The sequence below is a fragment of the Styela clava genome, chromosome 4 (genome assembly GCF_964204865.1).
Source record: "Styela clava chromosome 4, kaStyClav1.hap1.2, whole genome shotgun sequence".
In the NCBI taxonomy this organism is placed as follows: domain Eukaryota; kingdom Metazoa; phylum Chordata; class Ascidiacea; order Stolidobranchia; family Styelidae; genus Styela; species Styela clava.
Window position 1 is genome coordinate 8,399,991 of NC_135253.1, and position 19,385 is coordinate 8,419,375.

Here is a 19,385-nt window from a genome sequence, read left to right on the forward strand (position 1 = left end):
GAAAGTGAACAATACAGAAAGGTAAAATGAATTTAATAAGATACAATAAAACATTTATAATAAATACAATATGTAAAATATCATATATTAGTTATATTTAACACAATTCTGTTATTTTTGGGGCGCACTTATCAAATCCAAACGCAAAGAATCTGGATTGTGTTTGATCGTGTCTTGTTGCACATGGCCCAGGCTTGAAAGGAATTATTTTCTGATATGATTGAGAAACTCACATCCGAGATGTACTAACCACGAAAATATTCAAAACTTACCTATTGTTAACGTGGTCAAGACATAAAACATGGGCTTCAGTAGTGGCTTATTTCCCCCGACTCATTCCTACAGCTATCATAGGCTAAGCGCGTTTATTTATGCTTCCGGTGGCAAGCATCTCGTGATCGCCTGAAATCCATCGTACACAATTTCGATCTTCTCAAGTATGAACAACACATAATGCATAATTATTATATTCGCAATATCTATGGTCAGCAGTTCTGTAATTGATCCTTACGTACCGGAAAAATTCCCCCTTTGTTAAAAAGGGAAAGAATGTAACAGCGTGAAGTTTCACGTTACAGTTGATAATAATAATAATAACATTCCAGAATCAAAGGGCGCATATCTGAATGACTAACTTCGAATTGCTTATATTAGTTATAATACATCGTTGAAGACGTGATGTGCTATATCTAAAATTGTCAAATTCGTGTAATGATGGCGCAACATCTATAAAATAGAGAAGTGACAAATATCGTTGAGAATTGTCGTAATGCAGTAATGTATGTGCTGTTACTATTTGTTTCAAGATTTGCAAGCATAGTAAAATATGAATATCAAGTTGGCACGTTAGAGAAACTTGTTTGGATTAAATCGTACCATCTTTTGCTGTTAGAAAGTTGCGAAAATTCACTTAGTTATTGCAGTCATTGTCGCATACAAGTGACAAGGTAATTAACAAGTGTTGTTAATATTTTTCCTCGTTTTAATTTATGTCAATATTTTGGCATAGATATAGTTATATCGTTAACATTTGCTCATTTTAATGCCCAAGAATATAGGTTGAAACTGAAAAAAATAATGAAAAAATTTCATACCATTTTTGGAGTTTCAATTTGAAACATCAACTGAAATTAAAATGAGTTTTTAGCATGAATATCCTGGCCAAAAATTCTTTTCGTAGGCGTATATGATAAACGAAAGTGTGTTTTTAGTACTTGGCGGGTGTAATTAAATTCAAATATTTGTTTATTATTATTCTAAATGCCTATTTATATATATATATATATATATATGTATATCATATTGCCTTGCGTGTAACCAGCACCAGATAGATAAACCTGTGTTGGAAAGACTTTTTGTTCATGAGTGTATTAAATATAGCTATTATCAAGCTTTTCAATACTTGCTTGTATAAAACATATGTGTGGATGAATGCTACCAATTTTATTAATAACTGCTTGTTCAGAGCCTTGTAAATAGCAAATGAATTATGCTCTTGTTGTATTCCTATATTTAGTGATTTCTAGTACATAGCCTAGTTCATCGAAAATGTGTAGATGAGCATTGTATACCTTGCAGTAGTTGCTTGTACAGAGCTTAGTTCAGAGTAAATACAACAATATATCCACCATATCTGTATCTTGGCTATATAGGTAATATGTCTAAAAGACTATAGATCAACTACTGTGACTATGCTCTTGCTCACTAGTGGTATTTAATAAATTGTTCTTTCTAATATTTTAGTGCATTTCCATAAAAACTTTATGTAGCTTGATACTTCCTTTCTCTTCGATTATGTCTGGAGTAACTGGAAAAAAGATGGATATTTTGTTCCAGGAATTCAGAGAAGCTCTGAATAAAAATATTTTTGATATTCAGAAAGGTGGGGTTTCTCTTCAATTCAAAGACTACTTGCAAGAGCCAGAAATAGAAGAATTGCCTAGATTATTTGAGATTGGCGTTGATGCATTCTACAGAGGAGAGTATGTTGATGAAAGAGAGTATCAACCTTTACCTGGTTTTACCACCAGAAGAAATATTCGTCATAAAATGGACGGTCGGATTCAAATAACAAAAGATGAAATTTTCAACTCTTTGCCTCCTGAAAATCTTGTTTTGCGTTCGGCAAATAAAACAAAATCTCAAGAATTTCTTCATGTTATGATCGTTGGTCCTGCCGGATCAGGGAAGACAACAATTTTGAAAAGATTTGCTCGAGATGCTTGCCGTGGAATTGTTCCTCAAATTCAACAAAAAGTTGTGTTGATTCATTGGATAAGCTGCCGAAGTTTCAGCAATGAAAAAAAGATTTCTGTACCCGAATTTCTTTTTCGATATATGAATCACAAACCCACTGATGAAGCTATCAAATATGGATATGAATGGATGTTGAGAAATTCCGAAAATGTCATTTTGATTCTTGATTCTCTTGATACATTGACATATGAAGTGGATGATGAATCACAAATAATAGGCCCATATGAGTGTTCTTCTCCAGGCACGATTCTGTACAATATATTTCTGGGAAAAATTCTACCTAAGGCGCAAATTCTGTCATCTTCTCGCGAGTATAAAATCAGGAATTATAAAGGCGAACTTTGTGCAGATAGAATAATTTCTCTTGGAGGTCTCACAAATGATTCAATTCATAACCTTGTGTTTGGATTCCTTGAAAATAATAAAGCAGAGCGAGTATGGAATATATTACACACTCAAAGCCTTGATCTGATGTCGCTTTGTGAAACACCAGTGTTCCTCGCTTTCACATTGGTTGGATTGGTTCAAAAAGGTGTTGATCATTCATTTGTACCTAACACAATGTCAGGAGTTATGGTTAATCTTTTACAATCCCTTTTACATTCCAAACATGCTCGAGCTCTAGGAAGATTCAGCACAGAATATGTCATTGCCGCTATTAATAAAATGAAGAAACTTTCTTTTCAAGGTACTGAGCAGAGAAAGGTTTTGTTCAAAAACGAAGATCTGAAGAAAGTTCATTTGACAACAGAAGAAATCACGGATCTTGCAATTGTCGTACCAGGAAAAACACATGAACCGTTCTATCAGCAAATTTTAGAAGGAGAAGCAATTGCTATCTTTGCCCACCAAGTTCTTCAAGAAGTTCTTACAGCTCTGTCTGTAGCTGAGATGACCGAAGACAACTTCAAATATTTTATATCTGAATTTATTCATCAACCTTACTTCTCAGTTATTAGAAGAATAACTTGCGGAACATTGCTCAATGAGGATGTTTTTGAAGAAGCTTCTGAAAATCTTCTACAAGGTAATTCAGAAATGGCTTCATTGCATTAACTTATTTGTATGTTGTTATTCATTTATATCATTGTTAGTGAGGTTTGAACATTCTATCAGTTGAGGTTCCAAGAATTCCAAGTACGTAGACTATATTTGAGAATATAGAGGAAGAATGTAGCAATTGATTGTTGTGACATATAAAGTAATCTCGGAGTTATATGCTGTTGCCACAGTGATTGTTAGAGTTACCATTTAAAAGCCTAAATGCATATATTATTTTTTTATGACTTTTATATTGGCACAGATGATCATATTTGGCCAGCGTATAGGTAGTAAATCTTGCATTTTTTGAAAATCAAATTATTGTTACCAATTGCCATATATGTCAAGGTTACTTATGATATGACCAGATTTTCCGTTCAAAACTACATACCACGAGAAAAATAGATAAAATATCAAACTACACACAAGTGGTCAGGTTCACACATTCTGTATAAGTTTGCCATTTGAAGCATATTGATGTTACCTATGAAGCTTCTTGCTAGGTCCTGCTAAATTACTGATTCATTTGAGCTGGAAATATTCTATTTGTTTAATCCAATCAGGACCTTTGTGTTGTTTCTGGTAATACGCTTATTCATTATCAAGATATTGTTTAATTTTTTAACCAATAATCATACACACTTTCATGTTACATAATTTTCTTTCTAACATGATTAGTGATCTAATATTTTTTGCATTTCAGTCACAGGAGATGCCAAACAGCTTCAGAAAATTTTGACAACAAGTATGGCAGAAGAATTGAAACATTTGAATGATCTTGGCATGGTGGATCGTCTAGAGTTATTCAGAGCGATCCATGAAGCAGGGATGGGAGCAAAAAGTATTGTTCCATCGATCTTAGCAAAGATTAGTCTGATGAATACAACATTAATAATGTCTGATATGTATGCACTGGCTTCTTCAATTTTCTACTGCGAATGTTTGATGGAATTTAGTATTGTTAATTGCAAGCTCACATCAGATGTACTATATGGCTTTTCGAGCAGATTGGAACAATCCACACTACAGGTGCGTACTTTAGCCATCCTCCATCTGCATCTTCGAACAATATCATAACATGACGCATTGTTTTTTAAATGGAATAGGTCGTCTTGTTGTCTAAAATTTCTCTCCTAAATTCCTAACTTAATATTACAAACAGAACTTACTGGATCGATCAATTGCATTGGTATTGAATTTGAATATGAATTTCTCAACTGTCAGCTTTCGATATTGGTATCTGATAATTACTATTTGTCTAAACTCTAAACTCTACTATAAGCTATTGCATTCAGATCATTGAGCTGGAGATTGTTGGCGAAAGCAACATGGAACCAGATGGTCTTTTGACTGTTGGCAAAATAGTTCAAGATAGAATGGTTGAAAATTTGAAACTGGTATTATGTGAACTCAAGTCTAAAGAAGTTGAAGCTTTAAGCCTTGGACTTGAAACTGCACCAGTGAGAAAAATGTTAACTTTAATTTGTTTCAATTAGCATTGCATTTCAACTCTTTAATATTTTGTATATTATATGGTTGAAAATTGGTATTGAATATATATCTTTACGTTTTGGCTTGAAATGCATAATGTGATTTTTCCCAATTTACTCTATATTTGTACAAATAGAGGTAATTTGATTTAAAATTGTAATATACCCTTGGTCAAATCAAATCTCTTTCATTTTTTTAGTTAAAATTGCTGGATATAAGTGATAACCATCACATGGGAGTTGAAGGTTTATTAACAATTGGAAAAGTAACAGACAAATGTCGCTTATTTTCTCTTATTTTATCTGGTTGCAAACTGAACCCCGTTCTGCTAGATGCACTTAAAAATGGACTTGGAAATGCAAAGGTTAGTTGAAATAATTAGTTTAAAATAAAATCATAACTTGGTTCAAAAATTATAACAAAGTATTTCTCATTGACGATGTATACTTTCACTCGCCTTATTTTTTTTATATTGCAAGAAGCTTTGCTTGTCTGAGACGTCTGCCCCCTTGTATATAAAATTTCTTGTCTGACTGACCCATTAAGCTTGAGTAATATAATCCTTCTATTACAGGGGTTCTCAAACCAGGAGTTGCGACCCCGAATTGGATCGGAGTGATAAGTAGGTAGCAGTGGCATAGCAAGACTCTCGTGGGCCCCAAACAAAAAATATTTTGTGGAAATGACCCTAAAAACTCTCGGACATAAGCTGAAACACCTTTTTTTTATTTGGTCAAAAAGCTCAACATGTCGCTATTAAAAGGCAATGGTAACCTAAAATTTGCCATTTAGCTTGGTTACTTCAATTTTTTTCATAAGTGCTTCCTCTTCTGCCCCTTTTCTGTGTTTTTGTGCGCCACTGAGAGGTTTTGCTTTCGACATCATTCTGACGCCAAAAATCGATGACGCCCTGGCATTGTTACGTAACAAAACGATTTGAGCAGAACTAACATCATCGTTATAAGATGTGCATTACTGGTTTTGCAATGCAGTTTTGGTTTTGCGGCTTAAATTTCTAAATTCTGACCGCTTGGGCCCCTTTGCGCTGTGGGCCCTCCCGCGACTGCGGGGGTTGCGGGGGTGGATCCTACGCCACTGGTAGGTAGGGTCACAAACAGGTCATGGGGTCGGTGGGGTCGCTGAGGTTTGGTAGAGGATGGATGTACAAATCATCTACGATTTGACAAACCATGTTAAATTTAGCAGTTTGTACCATGGCTTACTGTGAAACAGGCCCATAAATATCGCTCTATGCTTATGCTATAGAAAATGTACATACTTATTGTGACATCACTGTTTGGTTTTAGCTTATTTTACTTAATACCACCACATGACCAAACTCAAAAGTCCAGTGAAAGAAGCTCTAAACAGTCTAAAGTTTCATGAATATATATTGACCCGGGGTCGCACTGGACACTTGAAAGTTCTCCTTGGGGTCATCCTGAAAAAAGCTTGAAAACCCCTGTTAGTATCTCCTTATAAGGTTTTCTTCGTTATTTCAAACAACTTATTTTGTTGTAGTGAGAAATTTTGTGTTATATATAGATCAGATTTTCCTTATTAGTTTCGACAAATAGAACGTATTAGAATAATTACCATTGTTTCTTATGGCCAAAAAGTTTCGGTACTCGAACTAATCAGTATTTGAACATCAATCCGTAACAAATTAAGTTTGACTACCTAGGTATCACTGTATATGGAGGGAAAAATGAGAATTATATTAAATTCAGTTAATTATAACTTTAAACTTTATTGCAGCTAAACCTATTGGATGTGTCTCGTAACAAAGATATGTCTGAAGAAGGAATGAAAACATTGGGAGGAATTATTGTTAAACACAAAGTAAAAGAACTAGGTATCAGTGGATGCAGGTTAAAGGAAAATGAAGGAATTGTTCTCAGAGATTCCATAGGCAATTACAAAGTATGTTTTAGGGACATAAGTTTGGATATTTATCATATTTATTATTTTTTTATCTACTGAAATTTTCTGTTGAAATGGTTATTGGCACCTCCTATCCATTTCTATTTCTAATTATAAGATGAATGTTCATGGTGTTTTTATTTCACTCAGATTTTACTTAGATTTACATTTGCTTTTTCATGCACAAGAGAACAATACATACTAAAAGTTTCCCATGATTTATAACAAACAAACCACTCAAATCAAACGAATATGTGGACTTTATTTTTATACTCTCGTCCACTCTTCACAACAATTTTTTTTTTTCAAATTTATCTTTGAGATAATGCGTGAATTTGAAATATCGCCTAAATATATATTTGGTTGTATTGAGATTCTCCAAATGTGCAATAAAATTATAGTAGATATTTTGGTTCGAGAGTTCAATTAGGATTTTGTATCAACTGCTCGCACCACATCTACTATATTACAATACTATAAATAATCATGTATTATTACTTTTAGTTGGAAAATTTACTTGTCAAAAGACGTGTTGAATATTTTGGTTATTATGATCACCATGATGATCCTCAATGTTATGCTGTTGGAAGGATTCTTCCGGTTGTATCTAAATGTGTTGACATGACTGGCCATGATTTAAAAGAAGTAGATCAAATATTTCTACGAAATAAACTTGATGAACTTTATCCTGAGGCAAGTCAACTTAGGACTCTATTATTGATTTTTTAAAATGTATAGAATATACTTTCCTAGAACTTGTGCTATGTTAAATTCGATTCTCGGTAGCTTATTCTTTGACTGGGCTTAACCTGAAATATATAGACATATATAGACAAAAATTTACTACTGGTCACACTAGTCTAATTGTGCTTGAGCTTATAAAAATTTGCCATCTTACTACTGATAATATTTGCACTAAGTTCACTTGCTTGAATTTTATCATATACGTTGTATTATTGAACTACTCTAGGGGTGGGCAACCTTTTTCGGCTCGCGTGCCAAAATCGACTAAATTAAATGACAAAATTCTTCCGCGTGCCGACCAAAATTTTTGAGAACATACTACTGCCATTCTTACAAGTATATATTCATGAAGTGGCTCGAAGAAATGAAAAATAGTCCTCCAAACAATGAAGACACAAAATAAACGAAAATGAATTTATTTACCTCAAAAGCAATGCTTTGCTACTTTCAAAGCAAAAAATACACAATATTAACCTTTTAAACATGAACAGACATTTTCACCAAACAGGAAAATATCAGTCCTTCAAATAGATTTAATTACTTTTCTCATTCTATATCAGTGAGACTTCTGCTGCTGCATTGCCGCTGATAGGGATTTTACATTGGGTTTATATTTTGTAACTTTTAATTCTATTACGAGACTTAATAAAGTTCATAATTGAGAACAGGGATACACAAGCATATGTAGATGAAAACATAGAGAGTAATGCAGTTGCAAAGTTTTTCAGACATGGAAAATTTTAGCACGCAATAGTTCGTTTTCTGCATTTCTCTCCTGTATTCCCCTCTCTAATCGCATTTTTTCAATATTTTCCATCTCAACTCTAAGGTCAATGAATTTTTGCTTCCAAATTGAGCTACTCTGAAAGTCAATCAACTGCATTTCAAATTCCTCCAGGTCTATCCATAAATTTTTTGTAGATTTAGTTTCTCCATTTTTATATTGTCCGGAAACCAGATGAACTTTGCGGTCTTTTCAAGTTCTCTGAATTTTGAAAATCTTGTGAGGAACTGCTCACCAACTGACTTCATAATGTTTATAAATAACAATTGACAGAATGGAAGTTCTGTTCTGTCATCATTTTGGAGATCCTTAATATACCTCTTGACTCTTGAGATTTGAAAAGTATTTAAAATTTTTATCTGCAATATCTTTCCCAAAAACTTCTAGCTTTTTTTCTAAAGTCTTTATGTATCCAAACCCAACATCAAGTGCTTTATCCCTTCCCTGTAATTTAATATTCAGTTCATTCAGATGTTCACAAAAATCTGCAAAGAACATCAGCTTTGAAACCCACTTGTAATCATACAAATCTTGGTAAGAAATGTGGTGGTCATTTAGGAAAAATTTTATTTTGGAAAAGCATTCAACAAATCGTTTTAAAACCAAACCCCGGCTAAGCCATCGAACATTGTTGTACATTTTTAATCTCTTATGCACAGATTCTACCTCTTCCAGTAAAATCTCAAATTGTCTTTTATGTAATGCTCGAGCAGAAATGTAGTTCACAATTTTAGTAACTGTTTGCATCACTTCCTGAAGTTCTTTCAGGCCGGCTTCTGCACATAATGCTTCTTCGTGGATGATACAATGAAAACCTATAACTGGATGACCAACTTTATTTTTGAACAAACTTACAAAACCTGCATGCTCACCAATCATGCTTGGGGCGCCATCAGTTGTAACAGACACTACTTTAGAAATGTCAATTTGACGAGAAGAAAATTTATTTATAGCAGCCTTACATATTTCGGCTCCCATGGTACGCTCAGGTAATGTTAGAAGGGCAACCATCTCTTCACGTATTTCGTCCCCTTTACAAAATTGATAAAATATTGCCAGCCGAGCTGATGATGTTATATCTGTACTCTCATCAACACAAATAGAAAAATACTTGCATGAAGACAAATCCTGTGTCAACTGCTGAGTAGTATCACTTTCCAACTTGAGTATCCTATCCTTAACTGTTTTCCTACTTAGAGATAAATCTTCATTTTGCTGAATAATCTTCTCTTTTTATGAAAAATTGTTGAAAAGTAACGACGCACACTGTAACCAAGATTCTTTAATATAATCTCCACCACTAAGTGGTTTTCCATGTTGAGCAATTACCTTTGAAACTCAAAACTGGCAGCAACTAAGTTGGTACTGGATTTGCCTGATATGAAGTTCATAAAATTATAAGCGTGTTTTTTTGTTTTGCTGATATTACTACTGATCAATTCTCTTTTTTCCTCCACAGATTTATTGTTTATGTTATCATGAACACTTTCAAAATGCCTTTTTACAGACGATGTTCTACACACAATTGTTTTGAAACAAAAAATTCATAAAGCTTCATTGTCTTTCTAAATTGCGCCAAATTTTTCAGTCCAGTATTTTTGGAATATTCTGACATCACCAAATAATCGACCTTTCTTTGCTGATGGTCCTGACATCATAAAATCTGTAGACCAAAGGCAAACAAAAAAAGTGTCCGAACTATTTACTGAAAAACAAGAGGCAGTACTAAAATACTGCAGCAATTAAAATTTAATAAACCTTTTACACATCTGATGTCACTTATATTTCCTTTGAAACCAATTTATAACAGTAAGTAAGTAACAGTAAGTAACCCACATGAGCTGTACAACTTCATAAATGAAGCAGGAAATTATGAAAAAGGGTGTCACAGTCAAACTATATTACGTAAGAATGTAGACAAATGAATACTGTGCCCTTCTCGACAAAATTTCTTGAGAGCTCACTCATTTGTTATGTCATAATGAATATTTTTGTAGCAGTATGTCATGATAGGTCAAAAAGAGTTCAAGTAAATAACCGAATATTAACAAACGATAATGAATAAAGAAACACCGAATGTTATCAGATAATTCGGAGTATTGAAACTTTTTATCCGATGGCAAATGATTTCGATCCCGAAGCCTCGCTCGCGTGCCGAATAAATTGCCCACCCCTGAACTACTCATTGCCATTAGGGTGTTTCATATAACAACTAGTCGGTTTTTTCAATAATGTCTTCCAATCTGAATTTTTGATCTGATTATTTCTTCATATATCTGATTTTGACATTCAATGAGGCAAGATGATAAGATTTCCACATAATATGTTATCTTCGTTATCCTCAAGATTATTTGACTATAATATTATAGGAATTATCCTTTTTCTTGTTGTACACTTTTCAATGATACCATGTTTGACTTTTTTTCTTTCTTCTGTATTAATCACTGTTAGACTTTATCAAAGTGTCGCAGCTCGTTAACCAGTATTGGTTTTTTGCACCTCCCTTCACGCTGAAATGCCATTTTTGCGTTACTTTTTCCTATTCATACAAAGTGTATTTTCAGTATGGTGAAAAAATAAAATACTGATTACTGATTTTTTTTCATTTTTTAGTGAGTTTATTTAATAATTCATCCAATATAATCTTATATGTTGTGCTTACACCTTATAGGAACCAACTATAATATTTGCCGATGAAGATAATCCAACAAATTTGATTACAAAATACCGGCAATCAATACTACAGTCTTCCTGTAAGAATATATTCAGTTTCTGTTACTGAGAATACGTACAGCATATTAAGTTTTATTCTATGGACAATTATATAATTGGACTTTGTTGTGATCAAAACTGAAAGCTCAATTACATATCAAGGATGTAGTTGTTGTATTGGCATACATACTACAATTGAAATTGAATCCTATTCATCCTGTTGTATATTAATATTCTTTATGGCACCTGGCTTGTGACTTGTCAAAATATCAATATATGTTCCCAACTATGATGCCTACTGAAATTGTTGAAACACGCCTTGGTTGAAGCTGTGGATAATACTTACCGTATTTATAGATGAGAATGTTCATGAAAGCAGTATCTTTGCTATTATAAAATGTTGGTTATTTTTTGAATATTTCTAACACCTTTCCTAGTGTTCAAATAGCCATGATAATGCATATGCAACATTGAGTACAGTTACAAAAGATTTTTAGGATTTGTAATCCTTAACTTTTTGTTGTTGTTATAAATTATAATAGGTTATTTGTTTTTGAATGTTTTGGTACTTTCCTCTTTTTAAATGCATTTTATTATTATGATATGGAAATTTCAATATGTTGTTTACTCAGTAGGTATCGATGAAGATTCTAGTGTGCTGGCTTCGAAGTCATTGCAAAAAGAGATTGGGCCAAAAGGTGGACGAATAAATATTGGATCTTGCTTGCTCATCTTTCATGAAGGATCATTTGATGAAGTCACACTGGTTTCAGTAGTATTGGAGATTGATAGTTCCAAGTGGCCAGAGGGTTATATGTGCATAACTGCTATGTTGATTGTGGATGCAAAAAACTTACGAAAACCTGTTACTGTGCGCATTGGATCTTGGTGTAAAAATGATGGTACAAAGAAGTCCAAAAATAGCTTTGTAGATGTACTCCATCTTGCAGATGGTGAATCTGAATGGGATGTTATCACACGTTTGCCATTCAATAATGACTTGGTTTTTCAGTTTGAATGTCGCGACTTTAGTCCTGTTATCATAGGTAGACCAGAAGAATCTCTTGGATTGGAGTGTTTTGTTATTGAAAGTTACATATTCGCAAATGCTCAAAATAATTTTTCTCTTGCATTTTGTCTTTCTGATGAAATGATGGAAGATAAATTAATGAAAACAATGGAAAGAAGGGAATCAAAAATGAAGATAAATTTTAGTCCAATCTCAGTTCAAGAATCAGACAAACTAAAGACAATACTTGTTTGCCAACGTCCAGATGGTTTTTCATTTAATTGTTGTTATGACATCACTACCAGTTGCCAATTTTCCTTCAAAATTGATTCAAATTTTCTCAGACTTAAAAAGTGGAAAATGTTCAATTTTTTTATAATTGGTACTCGTAACGAATCTCGCCGTATTCATTTGAAATGTGATATCTATAAAAATGATGTGATTGAAGAAGAAGACCAATGTTTTCAGTATGATTGGCGCCCGGAAAACAGTTCTGATAATTCACAGTTACCTCAACAATTGATAAGTGAGTTCTTTTTTTTATAATTTATTGTAATTCTTCCATGCGGACAATACAAAATCACTGCGACTTCTTTGGCTTAACACTCAGACTTAAGTTGAAGAGCAAAATGAGTTGTTAACAGACCATTTCACTATGCATGTTTTTTCTAAATTATTATTTAAAATGATGACCTGTCGAAAAGTTTTACTATGTGGTAAGAGGTTCATAAAAAATACAATGTTTCAGACTAATCAGTTTTCGTTGTGGATAAAAATGAGTATTTATTTATTGGACCAAAGTTAACGCATTTCAATCTGCAATTGATATATGATTTAATATTAAAATTTTCAACTATATGCAGAGTTTCAACCTAAGAAACTTAAAATCCAAAGCAATGTTTGATTTTTGTTCCATAGACAGTTTTAATTAGCATGATTTTTTTTATAATTTATTGTAATTTGTGTTTCTTGTGAGTATTCAGCATGGTGAAAAATAAACTACTGACTGATTACTGATAGAACTGGGAATGTGGATATCTATAACTGTTTTAACAACTTTTTGATAATTTTCAATGGTGTAATTATTAAAATTTGACCAATTGGGCAATATATTAAAAAAATTCTATGCTTCCAAATGTAATAAAATTTGATTAGTTACATCAATCATATTATTATTTATCTCATTGTAAGACTTATCAATGATTATGGTATTTAATCGTTTTTTAAAACAGGGTTGGGAAGTGTTACGGCTTCTTCTGCTCAATCTAACATTCGATTGCAAGAGCTTTCACAGGCTGCCAAAACAGCTAGCGGTGTGGAAGTAGCTTCTGGAGGTGAATATTCTATATCAATATTTTTCCATTTGATACCTTAACAATTTTTGAAATTGACATTGATTTAACTTTTGATTGTAAATTTATCAAGAGCATTGAATGTATTCTAAAGCAAGAAATTTGAAAATTAAACTTTTTTAAAAGTTTCAGTTCTAACATCAAAATTGACACAAAAGACATAAACTTTGTCATTACTGAGTTAGACAAATCTGAATTTAGTGATTGAGATGCTTATGTATTGACAATTCCGTTTAACTTTAAAATATGCCAATGTTATGTTTCTTGAAATCATCTATAATGTTTATATTTTATTGTAAATGAAATCGTAGAATAATATATTTTTACAGAGTCTCATTGTTGTAAATCACAGGTATATCAATTTGAATAATTTTCCAATAGTATAAATTTTAAATATTTGCACCAACTCACCAGTAATTGTTATTAAAACTAATCATATCAGAGGAATTGCCTAGTTATTTGAATATTATCTTATAATTACCTTGTAATTACCAATTTGTATATTTCATGTAGAACATGTAGTGCTCAAATGTATTGTATAAGAAACTGTGACAACTGTGATAGATTGGAAATAATTCATTTAGCTTTTGTAATTCAACTGTATCAAATATACAAATTTGAAGAATAATTTCATGCTGAATAGAAAAAAATTATTGGACTGTAACTTAAAACAGTAATAATCCTATTTTTAATAATATGCACATTTGGAATTTTTGTTTTTATTCTGGAAGCACAAAAGGTGGTAAAATTATTTAGTCATATTGTGGTCACTCATTTTTTACAAATCAGGGTGGATTGTGGGATTGAACCAGTTGAAAGTTTCAAATACATGGAGATAGTTATACCATTATTAACAACACATGCAAGTACGATTTGAACCTCTAAGTTTTCATTTATCATTAGGTGCTACTGAATCTACAAGCAACACACCTACTACAGTATATCTACAACCGATTACCTTCAACATTGGTAAATATTTCCATATGTGTAAGCGAATGTGTTTAATGAAACAATTTCGTTAACAAACCACAGTTCATACATAAATAATACACAGTGTATGTCTGATTAAAGAAATGGGTACTAGTTTAGTAGTTTGTGTACCAGGTTAGGCCATAATTTTATTCATGTTTTCCGTATTTTAGTTCTAATAAGAGTTTGGGACTGTCTGTGTTAGCTAAATGAATATTCCCTTGCCCATAGTATAAGTTTCAGCCCCTTTACACAACTTGCAAAATAGGAGAACAAAATTAGTTACTTCCATATAGGTACACATACTTCTGAAGCACTAAAAAATGATATATTGTTTAACCTCCTTTCTCAAGTACTAATCTATTTTATTTATGGATTTTGATTCAAATGCCCAGTGAGGTGTTACATTTAGGTTTAAGACTATAGTTGAGATAATTTGATATGTTTAGAAAACAAGAACAATTACACAGCAACCAATCTAGCAAATAATGGAGCACACATTGAATATACGTCCTCTGGTGGATTGTCTATTGCTGCAGGTATTCATTCAATTTCTTCAAAAATATGAAAACCCTATCATCTCAATTATACCTTATTTTAGTATATAGATTTTTGTGAGATGAAATTTTGTAAAAAATTCTAGGAGCACCTGAAAGTACTTCATCTGCTTTAGAAGCTGCTTCATCAGCTATCAGTGATTCAAACTTGAAACAACTTTCACCCAGTGGAAACGTTTCAACTCATGATGAACAAAGTAAGATAATGTTTTAACTTTTTTATTGCACTGGACTAATTGTGCTTTTATTCAATAAATTTGATCACCACTTTCTTTTTATGTAATATCTGTATAGCTCATCACTAAGACAACAAATCCATGATGTTTTAAACTTAACAAATAGTTTGGATTGTCCGAAAATATTAAATGGGGCCTAATCTGAAACTACACAGAAAATGAGTTGAGTGTAACCAATACATTTGTTTTCAGTTTGAAACAAAAAAAAAGTAGGCGACTATGTGTTTGCTTGAAGAAGTAGACGCATTAACAGACAATTGTTCTTCAATTTTGGGTTGTAATTAATTTTTTATTCATTGTTATCAAATGATTACCAATTTTTATTTAGGTGAGGCAAATCAAAAAACTGAAGATGAAACTAGTTCAATCAAAAGGGAAGAAACCGAAGTAATCAATGAACCTTAAGATACAAATAAAATTGTATAGATATAACTATGAGGTGTTTGAAATATGTATGCTTATGTATACTCACATCCTGATCCTATGGAGTTCTAGTTATATCAGGAAATTTGATTTGTTATCATCGCATTTTTGACTTGAAAATGAAAACTGTGATCTTGTTTTTGATACTAAATTTTTGAATTGTGCAATGCTATTGTTCATTTTTATCATTGCTTGTTTGTGATACACATTAATTTTACTTTCATCTTTAGCCTCTTTTTCAACTAACAATATACACTTACTCCTGAAATCAGCAGATTTGCGTCAATGACTATAGGGATTGTTGTTTATTGCAAGAATGTAACGCGGAGACTTCAAGTAAATTACACACATGCACAAAACCCACATAGGTGCATCCGGTGCTTGTGATGAATTTGAACTCAAATTCTCAAACTATTTTGTACATAAACAAAATATTAGACTATTAGACAGACTTGTTTGTTTGCAGCTATTTTGGCATGGTTTTGAAATACCTTGTGGTTGAAACTTTCTGTGCAGTATGAACATGACCAGTTCTTATTGTTATAGTATGTAAACTTCTTAGGAAAACCTAGCTTCCTGTTTTGCTAGGAGCATGTAGCAAATTAAACACATGTAGCATAAAATCTTACAGTTCGTATTAGCGAACCCACTTTCTTACACCTGAATACGAAAAATCAGAAAATAGACAAATGCTACCACATCTACAAAAGTTATGTCTCTCCCAATCCAATGAGCACTGCTAACCTTCAACACTCCTGATCAAATACAACATGTTTCAAACCACCGTTTCTCTCTATTATATTTTAGAACGATGCTCAGACTGACATATAATGAGAGTGGAAATTTTACACAAATATGGGGAGGTAAATGAAAAATGTAAAATATTTAGCAATTCATGTTTAAACTTTTGTACTCTGGAATGGTTTTGAATCACAACATGGAGATTATAATGTTTTTTACATTTAATTGGTAATTTAAAAACCATATAACAAATTTATAAGGCTTTATCTTATTTTAATAGATTCAACAATGTTGTTCTTCTAGTTCTTACTCAACTAATATTATACACATAAAATGAGTTGAAACCTTGAGAAGTAAGTAGAATTCATCTAAGATTCAGGCTGAATATATTTCGAAAAAAATATTGGTACTTCCAAGTTATTTTATTCCTATTACAATATGACGTGTCAAACTTGTATTAAAATATAAAACTGTATCATATTCAGCATCGATAAAAAAATTGTATGCGGCTACTTTCTCATTTTCGAAACTCATGACAGCTTAACAATTATTTTATTATTTCTTATTCAAGTTGTTACAGAACAAGTTCTCATTAAAAAAGATAAGATTTCCAATCAATATGATATTTAGCATGTCTTCTTGCAAGTCTTTTTACAGTTGTTTGCCAATGTTTCATTTTCACACATAACACCTTCACCCATATTTTTTGCCAAGCTTTCACAACTAAAGAACAAAATGTACATGGGATGAGTGTAAAGGACTTAAAGTTGAAAAAACAGCAGTTTTTGGCCATGCTATTATGTATAGGATTGAAAGATATAAAACATGTTCATTTTTGAATGAAATCAAAAATTCATATTTAAAAGAATTACTGTCATTTTCACTTACACATCATCTCCTGAGGAGTTTGTTTCACAAATTTTTCCTCGTTTGTTTGCTTCTGCAGCAGTAACAACAGCGGGCTGTTGCGCACAAGGTTTAGCGAAACACTGAATTATTTCTTGTCTTGATTGACAGTCTGATTCCCCTGAATTTTCAAGCATAAGTTACTCACAGATTTATTTGAGGCAATGCTATCTCATATTGCAAGCATCTTTGGCTAAGCGTTTGATTATTTACTTCTAGACTATTTCAAACACTTTGTCATAGAATACTCTTTTTACTGTTAGTTGCCATCCAATCGAAACAATTAACCACTAACAATTGAAAAACAATAACCAACATAAATTTGTTTATAATCAAACCACCATATCAGATAAAATTCACTCACCTTGTTTTGGACAAATCAAAGCTCTTGCTTGCTGTCCTGTTCCGCATGTTACTGAGCAAGTTGTCCAGTCTGACCAGACACCAGAAGGATCTAAAACAGATAAATTGGTGAGAAAATAATAATTTCAGCTTCATATAATATTTTCAAAATACCCAGGACCATTCACTCGAATAATTCAAGTTTTTTTTAACATAACTCTCCTTCTAATACTCTATTTACAAATATGTGTACCAAAAAAATTGATAAAATTTTTTATCATAAATAACGTTGGTCAAAAGCAAGTCATTGTTGTATCATTCAAAAAAGGTAGACAAGACTAACTTTGCTGTGTCGATCCTCCTGTTTGAGTAGAGACAGCACTACCACCTTCAGATAAAGCTGTTGAATCAGAATCTTTACCACACGTTCCGCATGTTACAGGACAAACCTGACGCATCGCTTCCACTTGCTTTGCCTCCCCTTCCTCACACAAAGAACTTTGCTCTCTGCATTCTGGCATTGTATCTTCGCATTCTGAGACTGAAACTGAATATGGCTAAGTTTTAAACAGGTTCTTGGTCTGCATTGCCATAATGGTTTGATTATACAATTTTTTATAGGCAAGGATGCAAGGCTTTCTCTATATAAAGCTAGGTTACAGACAAAGCAAAAATCTCAAATTCACTATATTAGCTTAGTTTTTACTTTGAGTGTCATTTTGAGTGCCACCATGAATCTCAAATTCACTATATTAGCTTAGTTTCTACTTTGAGTGTCATTTTTAAAGTTGTTTAATGGTGAAATTTAACAATTCGTACAAAAATATATTTTACAAATACATTTTTAAAATACTACTCCACCTCCACATGTATTGCATGTCACAGGACAAACTTTACGCATTATGGCTTTATTTTCTTCAGTTCCAATTGTACAGGTGTCAACCAATTCATCACATTTTTCATATTCATTAACACAACCTTAGCAAAAAATAAATAAACTATATGATTTGTTGTCTGTCTTGCATAGTAGACACAGAAGAATTACCTTGTCATGTCAACCGTGTTAGTAACACACTCGTTAGCACACCACCGATTAAGCTGAGTCGCAGGTTTAAATCCTGTGAAATATGATCATGCAGGAGATGATTGCTGGACTCTAGTTTTGTATCGTGGGTTAATACACTCCTAGTTGAAGGGCAAGTGCATGTCGTTCACCATATTACTAGGATTTCAGCTACCTAATACATGTATGTAAGATATGTGCGTTAGAGATGTACCAATGTATCGGTATCGGCCATGTATCGGTATCGGTTAGAATAAGGCCGATATTTACGATATATTTACCTTTTTGATATGGTCCAGAATGTTTTCAAAGATAAGTTGGAATACTACTTTTTAATTTATTTTTTGTCTGGAGAGATCGTGAGCTATGAGCCATACATGTCCCCAACCCCGCGAGAGAATGGGATTTACTTGTTTTTAGCTATTTATCAGCCAAACTAGCTCAACTAATTTGGGTATTTCGCTGTCAAATTTTTTATTGACATTGACAAGAAATATATCAACACAGCACATAACAAAAAGCAACTATAGGCGACCAGTTTTAAATCATACAGTGGAATTGGGGCAGTGGCGCATCTACTTAAAATGGCGCCCATGGCAAAGTCCAAGAATGCGCCCCCATTGATAGTTGTTTGACAATTTATATTGAATATTAATGAATTAGGATACTTCTACGTTATTATTTGAGTAAAAATACGAGTTCCAGTTATTCTCAATTTGAAATTATTTCAATAAAACGTTTTATTATTAATACTTCTCGCTGTTTTTGCGCCCCTGCTCAAACGGCGCCCATGGCACGAGCCATGGCTGCCACACCCTAGATACGCCACTGAATTG

The 19,385-nt window shown here is 32.7% G+C and overlaps 2 protein-coding genes across 10 annotated transcripts in view; one reads left to right on the forward strand and one right to left on the reverse strand.

Annotated features, from left to right (window-relative positions):
- Window positions 1-1,747: 1,747 nt before the first annotated feature.
- LOC120325723 (uncharacterized) lies at window positions 1,748-16,135 on the forward strand. 2 transcript variants are annotated; one of them, XM_039391842.2, is made up of 13 exons: window positions 1,748-3,283; window positions 4,001-4,326; window positions 4,593-4,757; window positions 4,988-5,152; window positions 6,547-6,711; window positions 7,216-7,404; window positions 10,911-10,992; window positions 11,584-12,486; window positions 13,193-13,294; window positions 14,216-14,281; window positions 14,731-14,820; window positions 14,925-15,035; window positions 15,403-16,135. In XM_039391842.2, exons 1-13 carry the CDS (start codon window positions 1,795-1,797, stop codon window positions 15,477-15,479), a joined length of 3,930 nt encoding a protein of 1,309 aa, XP_039247776.2. In that variant the 5' UTR covers window positions 1,748-1,794; the 3' UTR covers window positions 15,480-16,135. The 2 variants fall into 2 exon arrangements, with proteins under 2 accessions (XP_039247776.2, XP_039247777.2); XM_039391843.2 differs by having other exon boundaries at window positions 11,587-12,486.
- Window positions 16,136-16,773: 638 nt separating this feature from the next.
- The window catches only part of LOC120325879 (uncharacterized), a 28,109-nt gene continuing 25,497 nt past the window's right edge, over window positions 16,774-19,385 (reverse strand). For all 8 annotated transcript variants that reach the window (XM_078111420.1, XM_078111425.1, XM_078111424.1 and 5 more), the window contains 5 exons: window positions 18,348-18,464; window positions 17,830-18,033; window positions 17,509-17,598; window positions 17,127-17,265; window positions 16,774-16,961 (listed from right to left, as the gene is read on the reverse strand). In XM_078111420.1, coding sequence (XP_077967546.1) covers window positions 16,865-16,961; window positions 17,127-17,265; window positions 17,509-17,598; window positions 17,830-18,033; window positions 18,348-18,464 — 647 coding nt within the window. In that variant the 3' untranslated portion in view covers window positions 16,774-16,864. The remainder of the gene's footprint in view (window positions 16,962-17,126; window positions 17,266-17,508; window positions 17,599-17,829; window positions 18,034-18,347; window positions 18,465-19,385) is intronic.

Bases quoted from the DNA above. Each gene is read 5' to 3' on its own strand.
- LOC120325723 (XM_039391842.2), top strand. From the start codon at position 1,795: ATGTCTGGAGTAACTGGAAAAAAGATGGATATTTTGTTCCAGGAATTC. The intron at 5,153-6,546 runs GTTAGTTGAAAT...ACTTTATTGCAG, and splicing joins ATGGACTTGGAAATGCAAAG to CTAAACCTATTGGATGTGTC. The intron at 10,993-11,583 runs GTAAGAATATAT...TTGTTTACTCAG, and splicing joins ATCAATACTACAGTCTTCCT to TAGGTATCGATGAAGATTCT.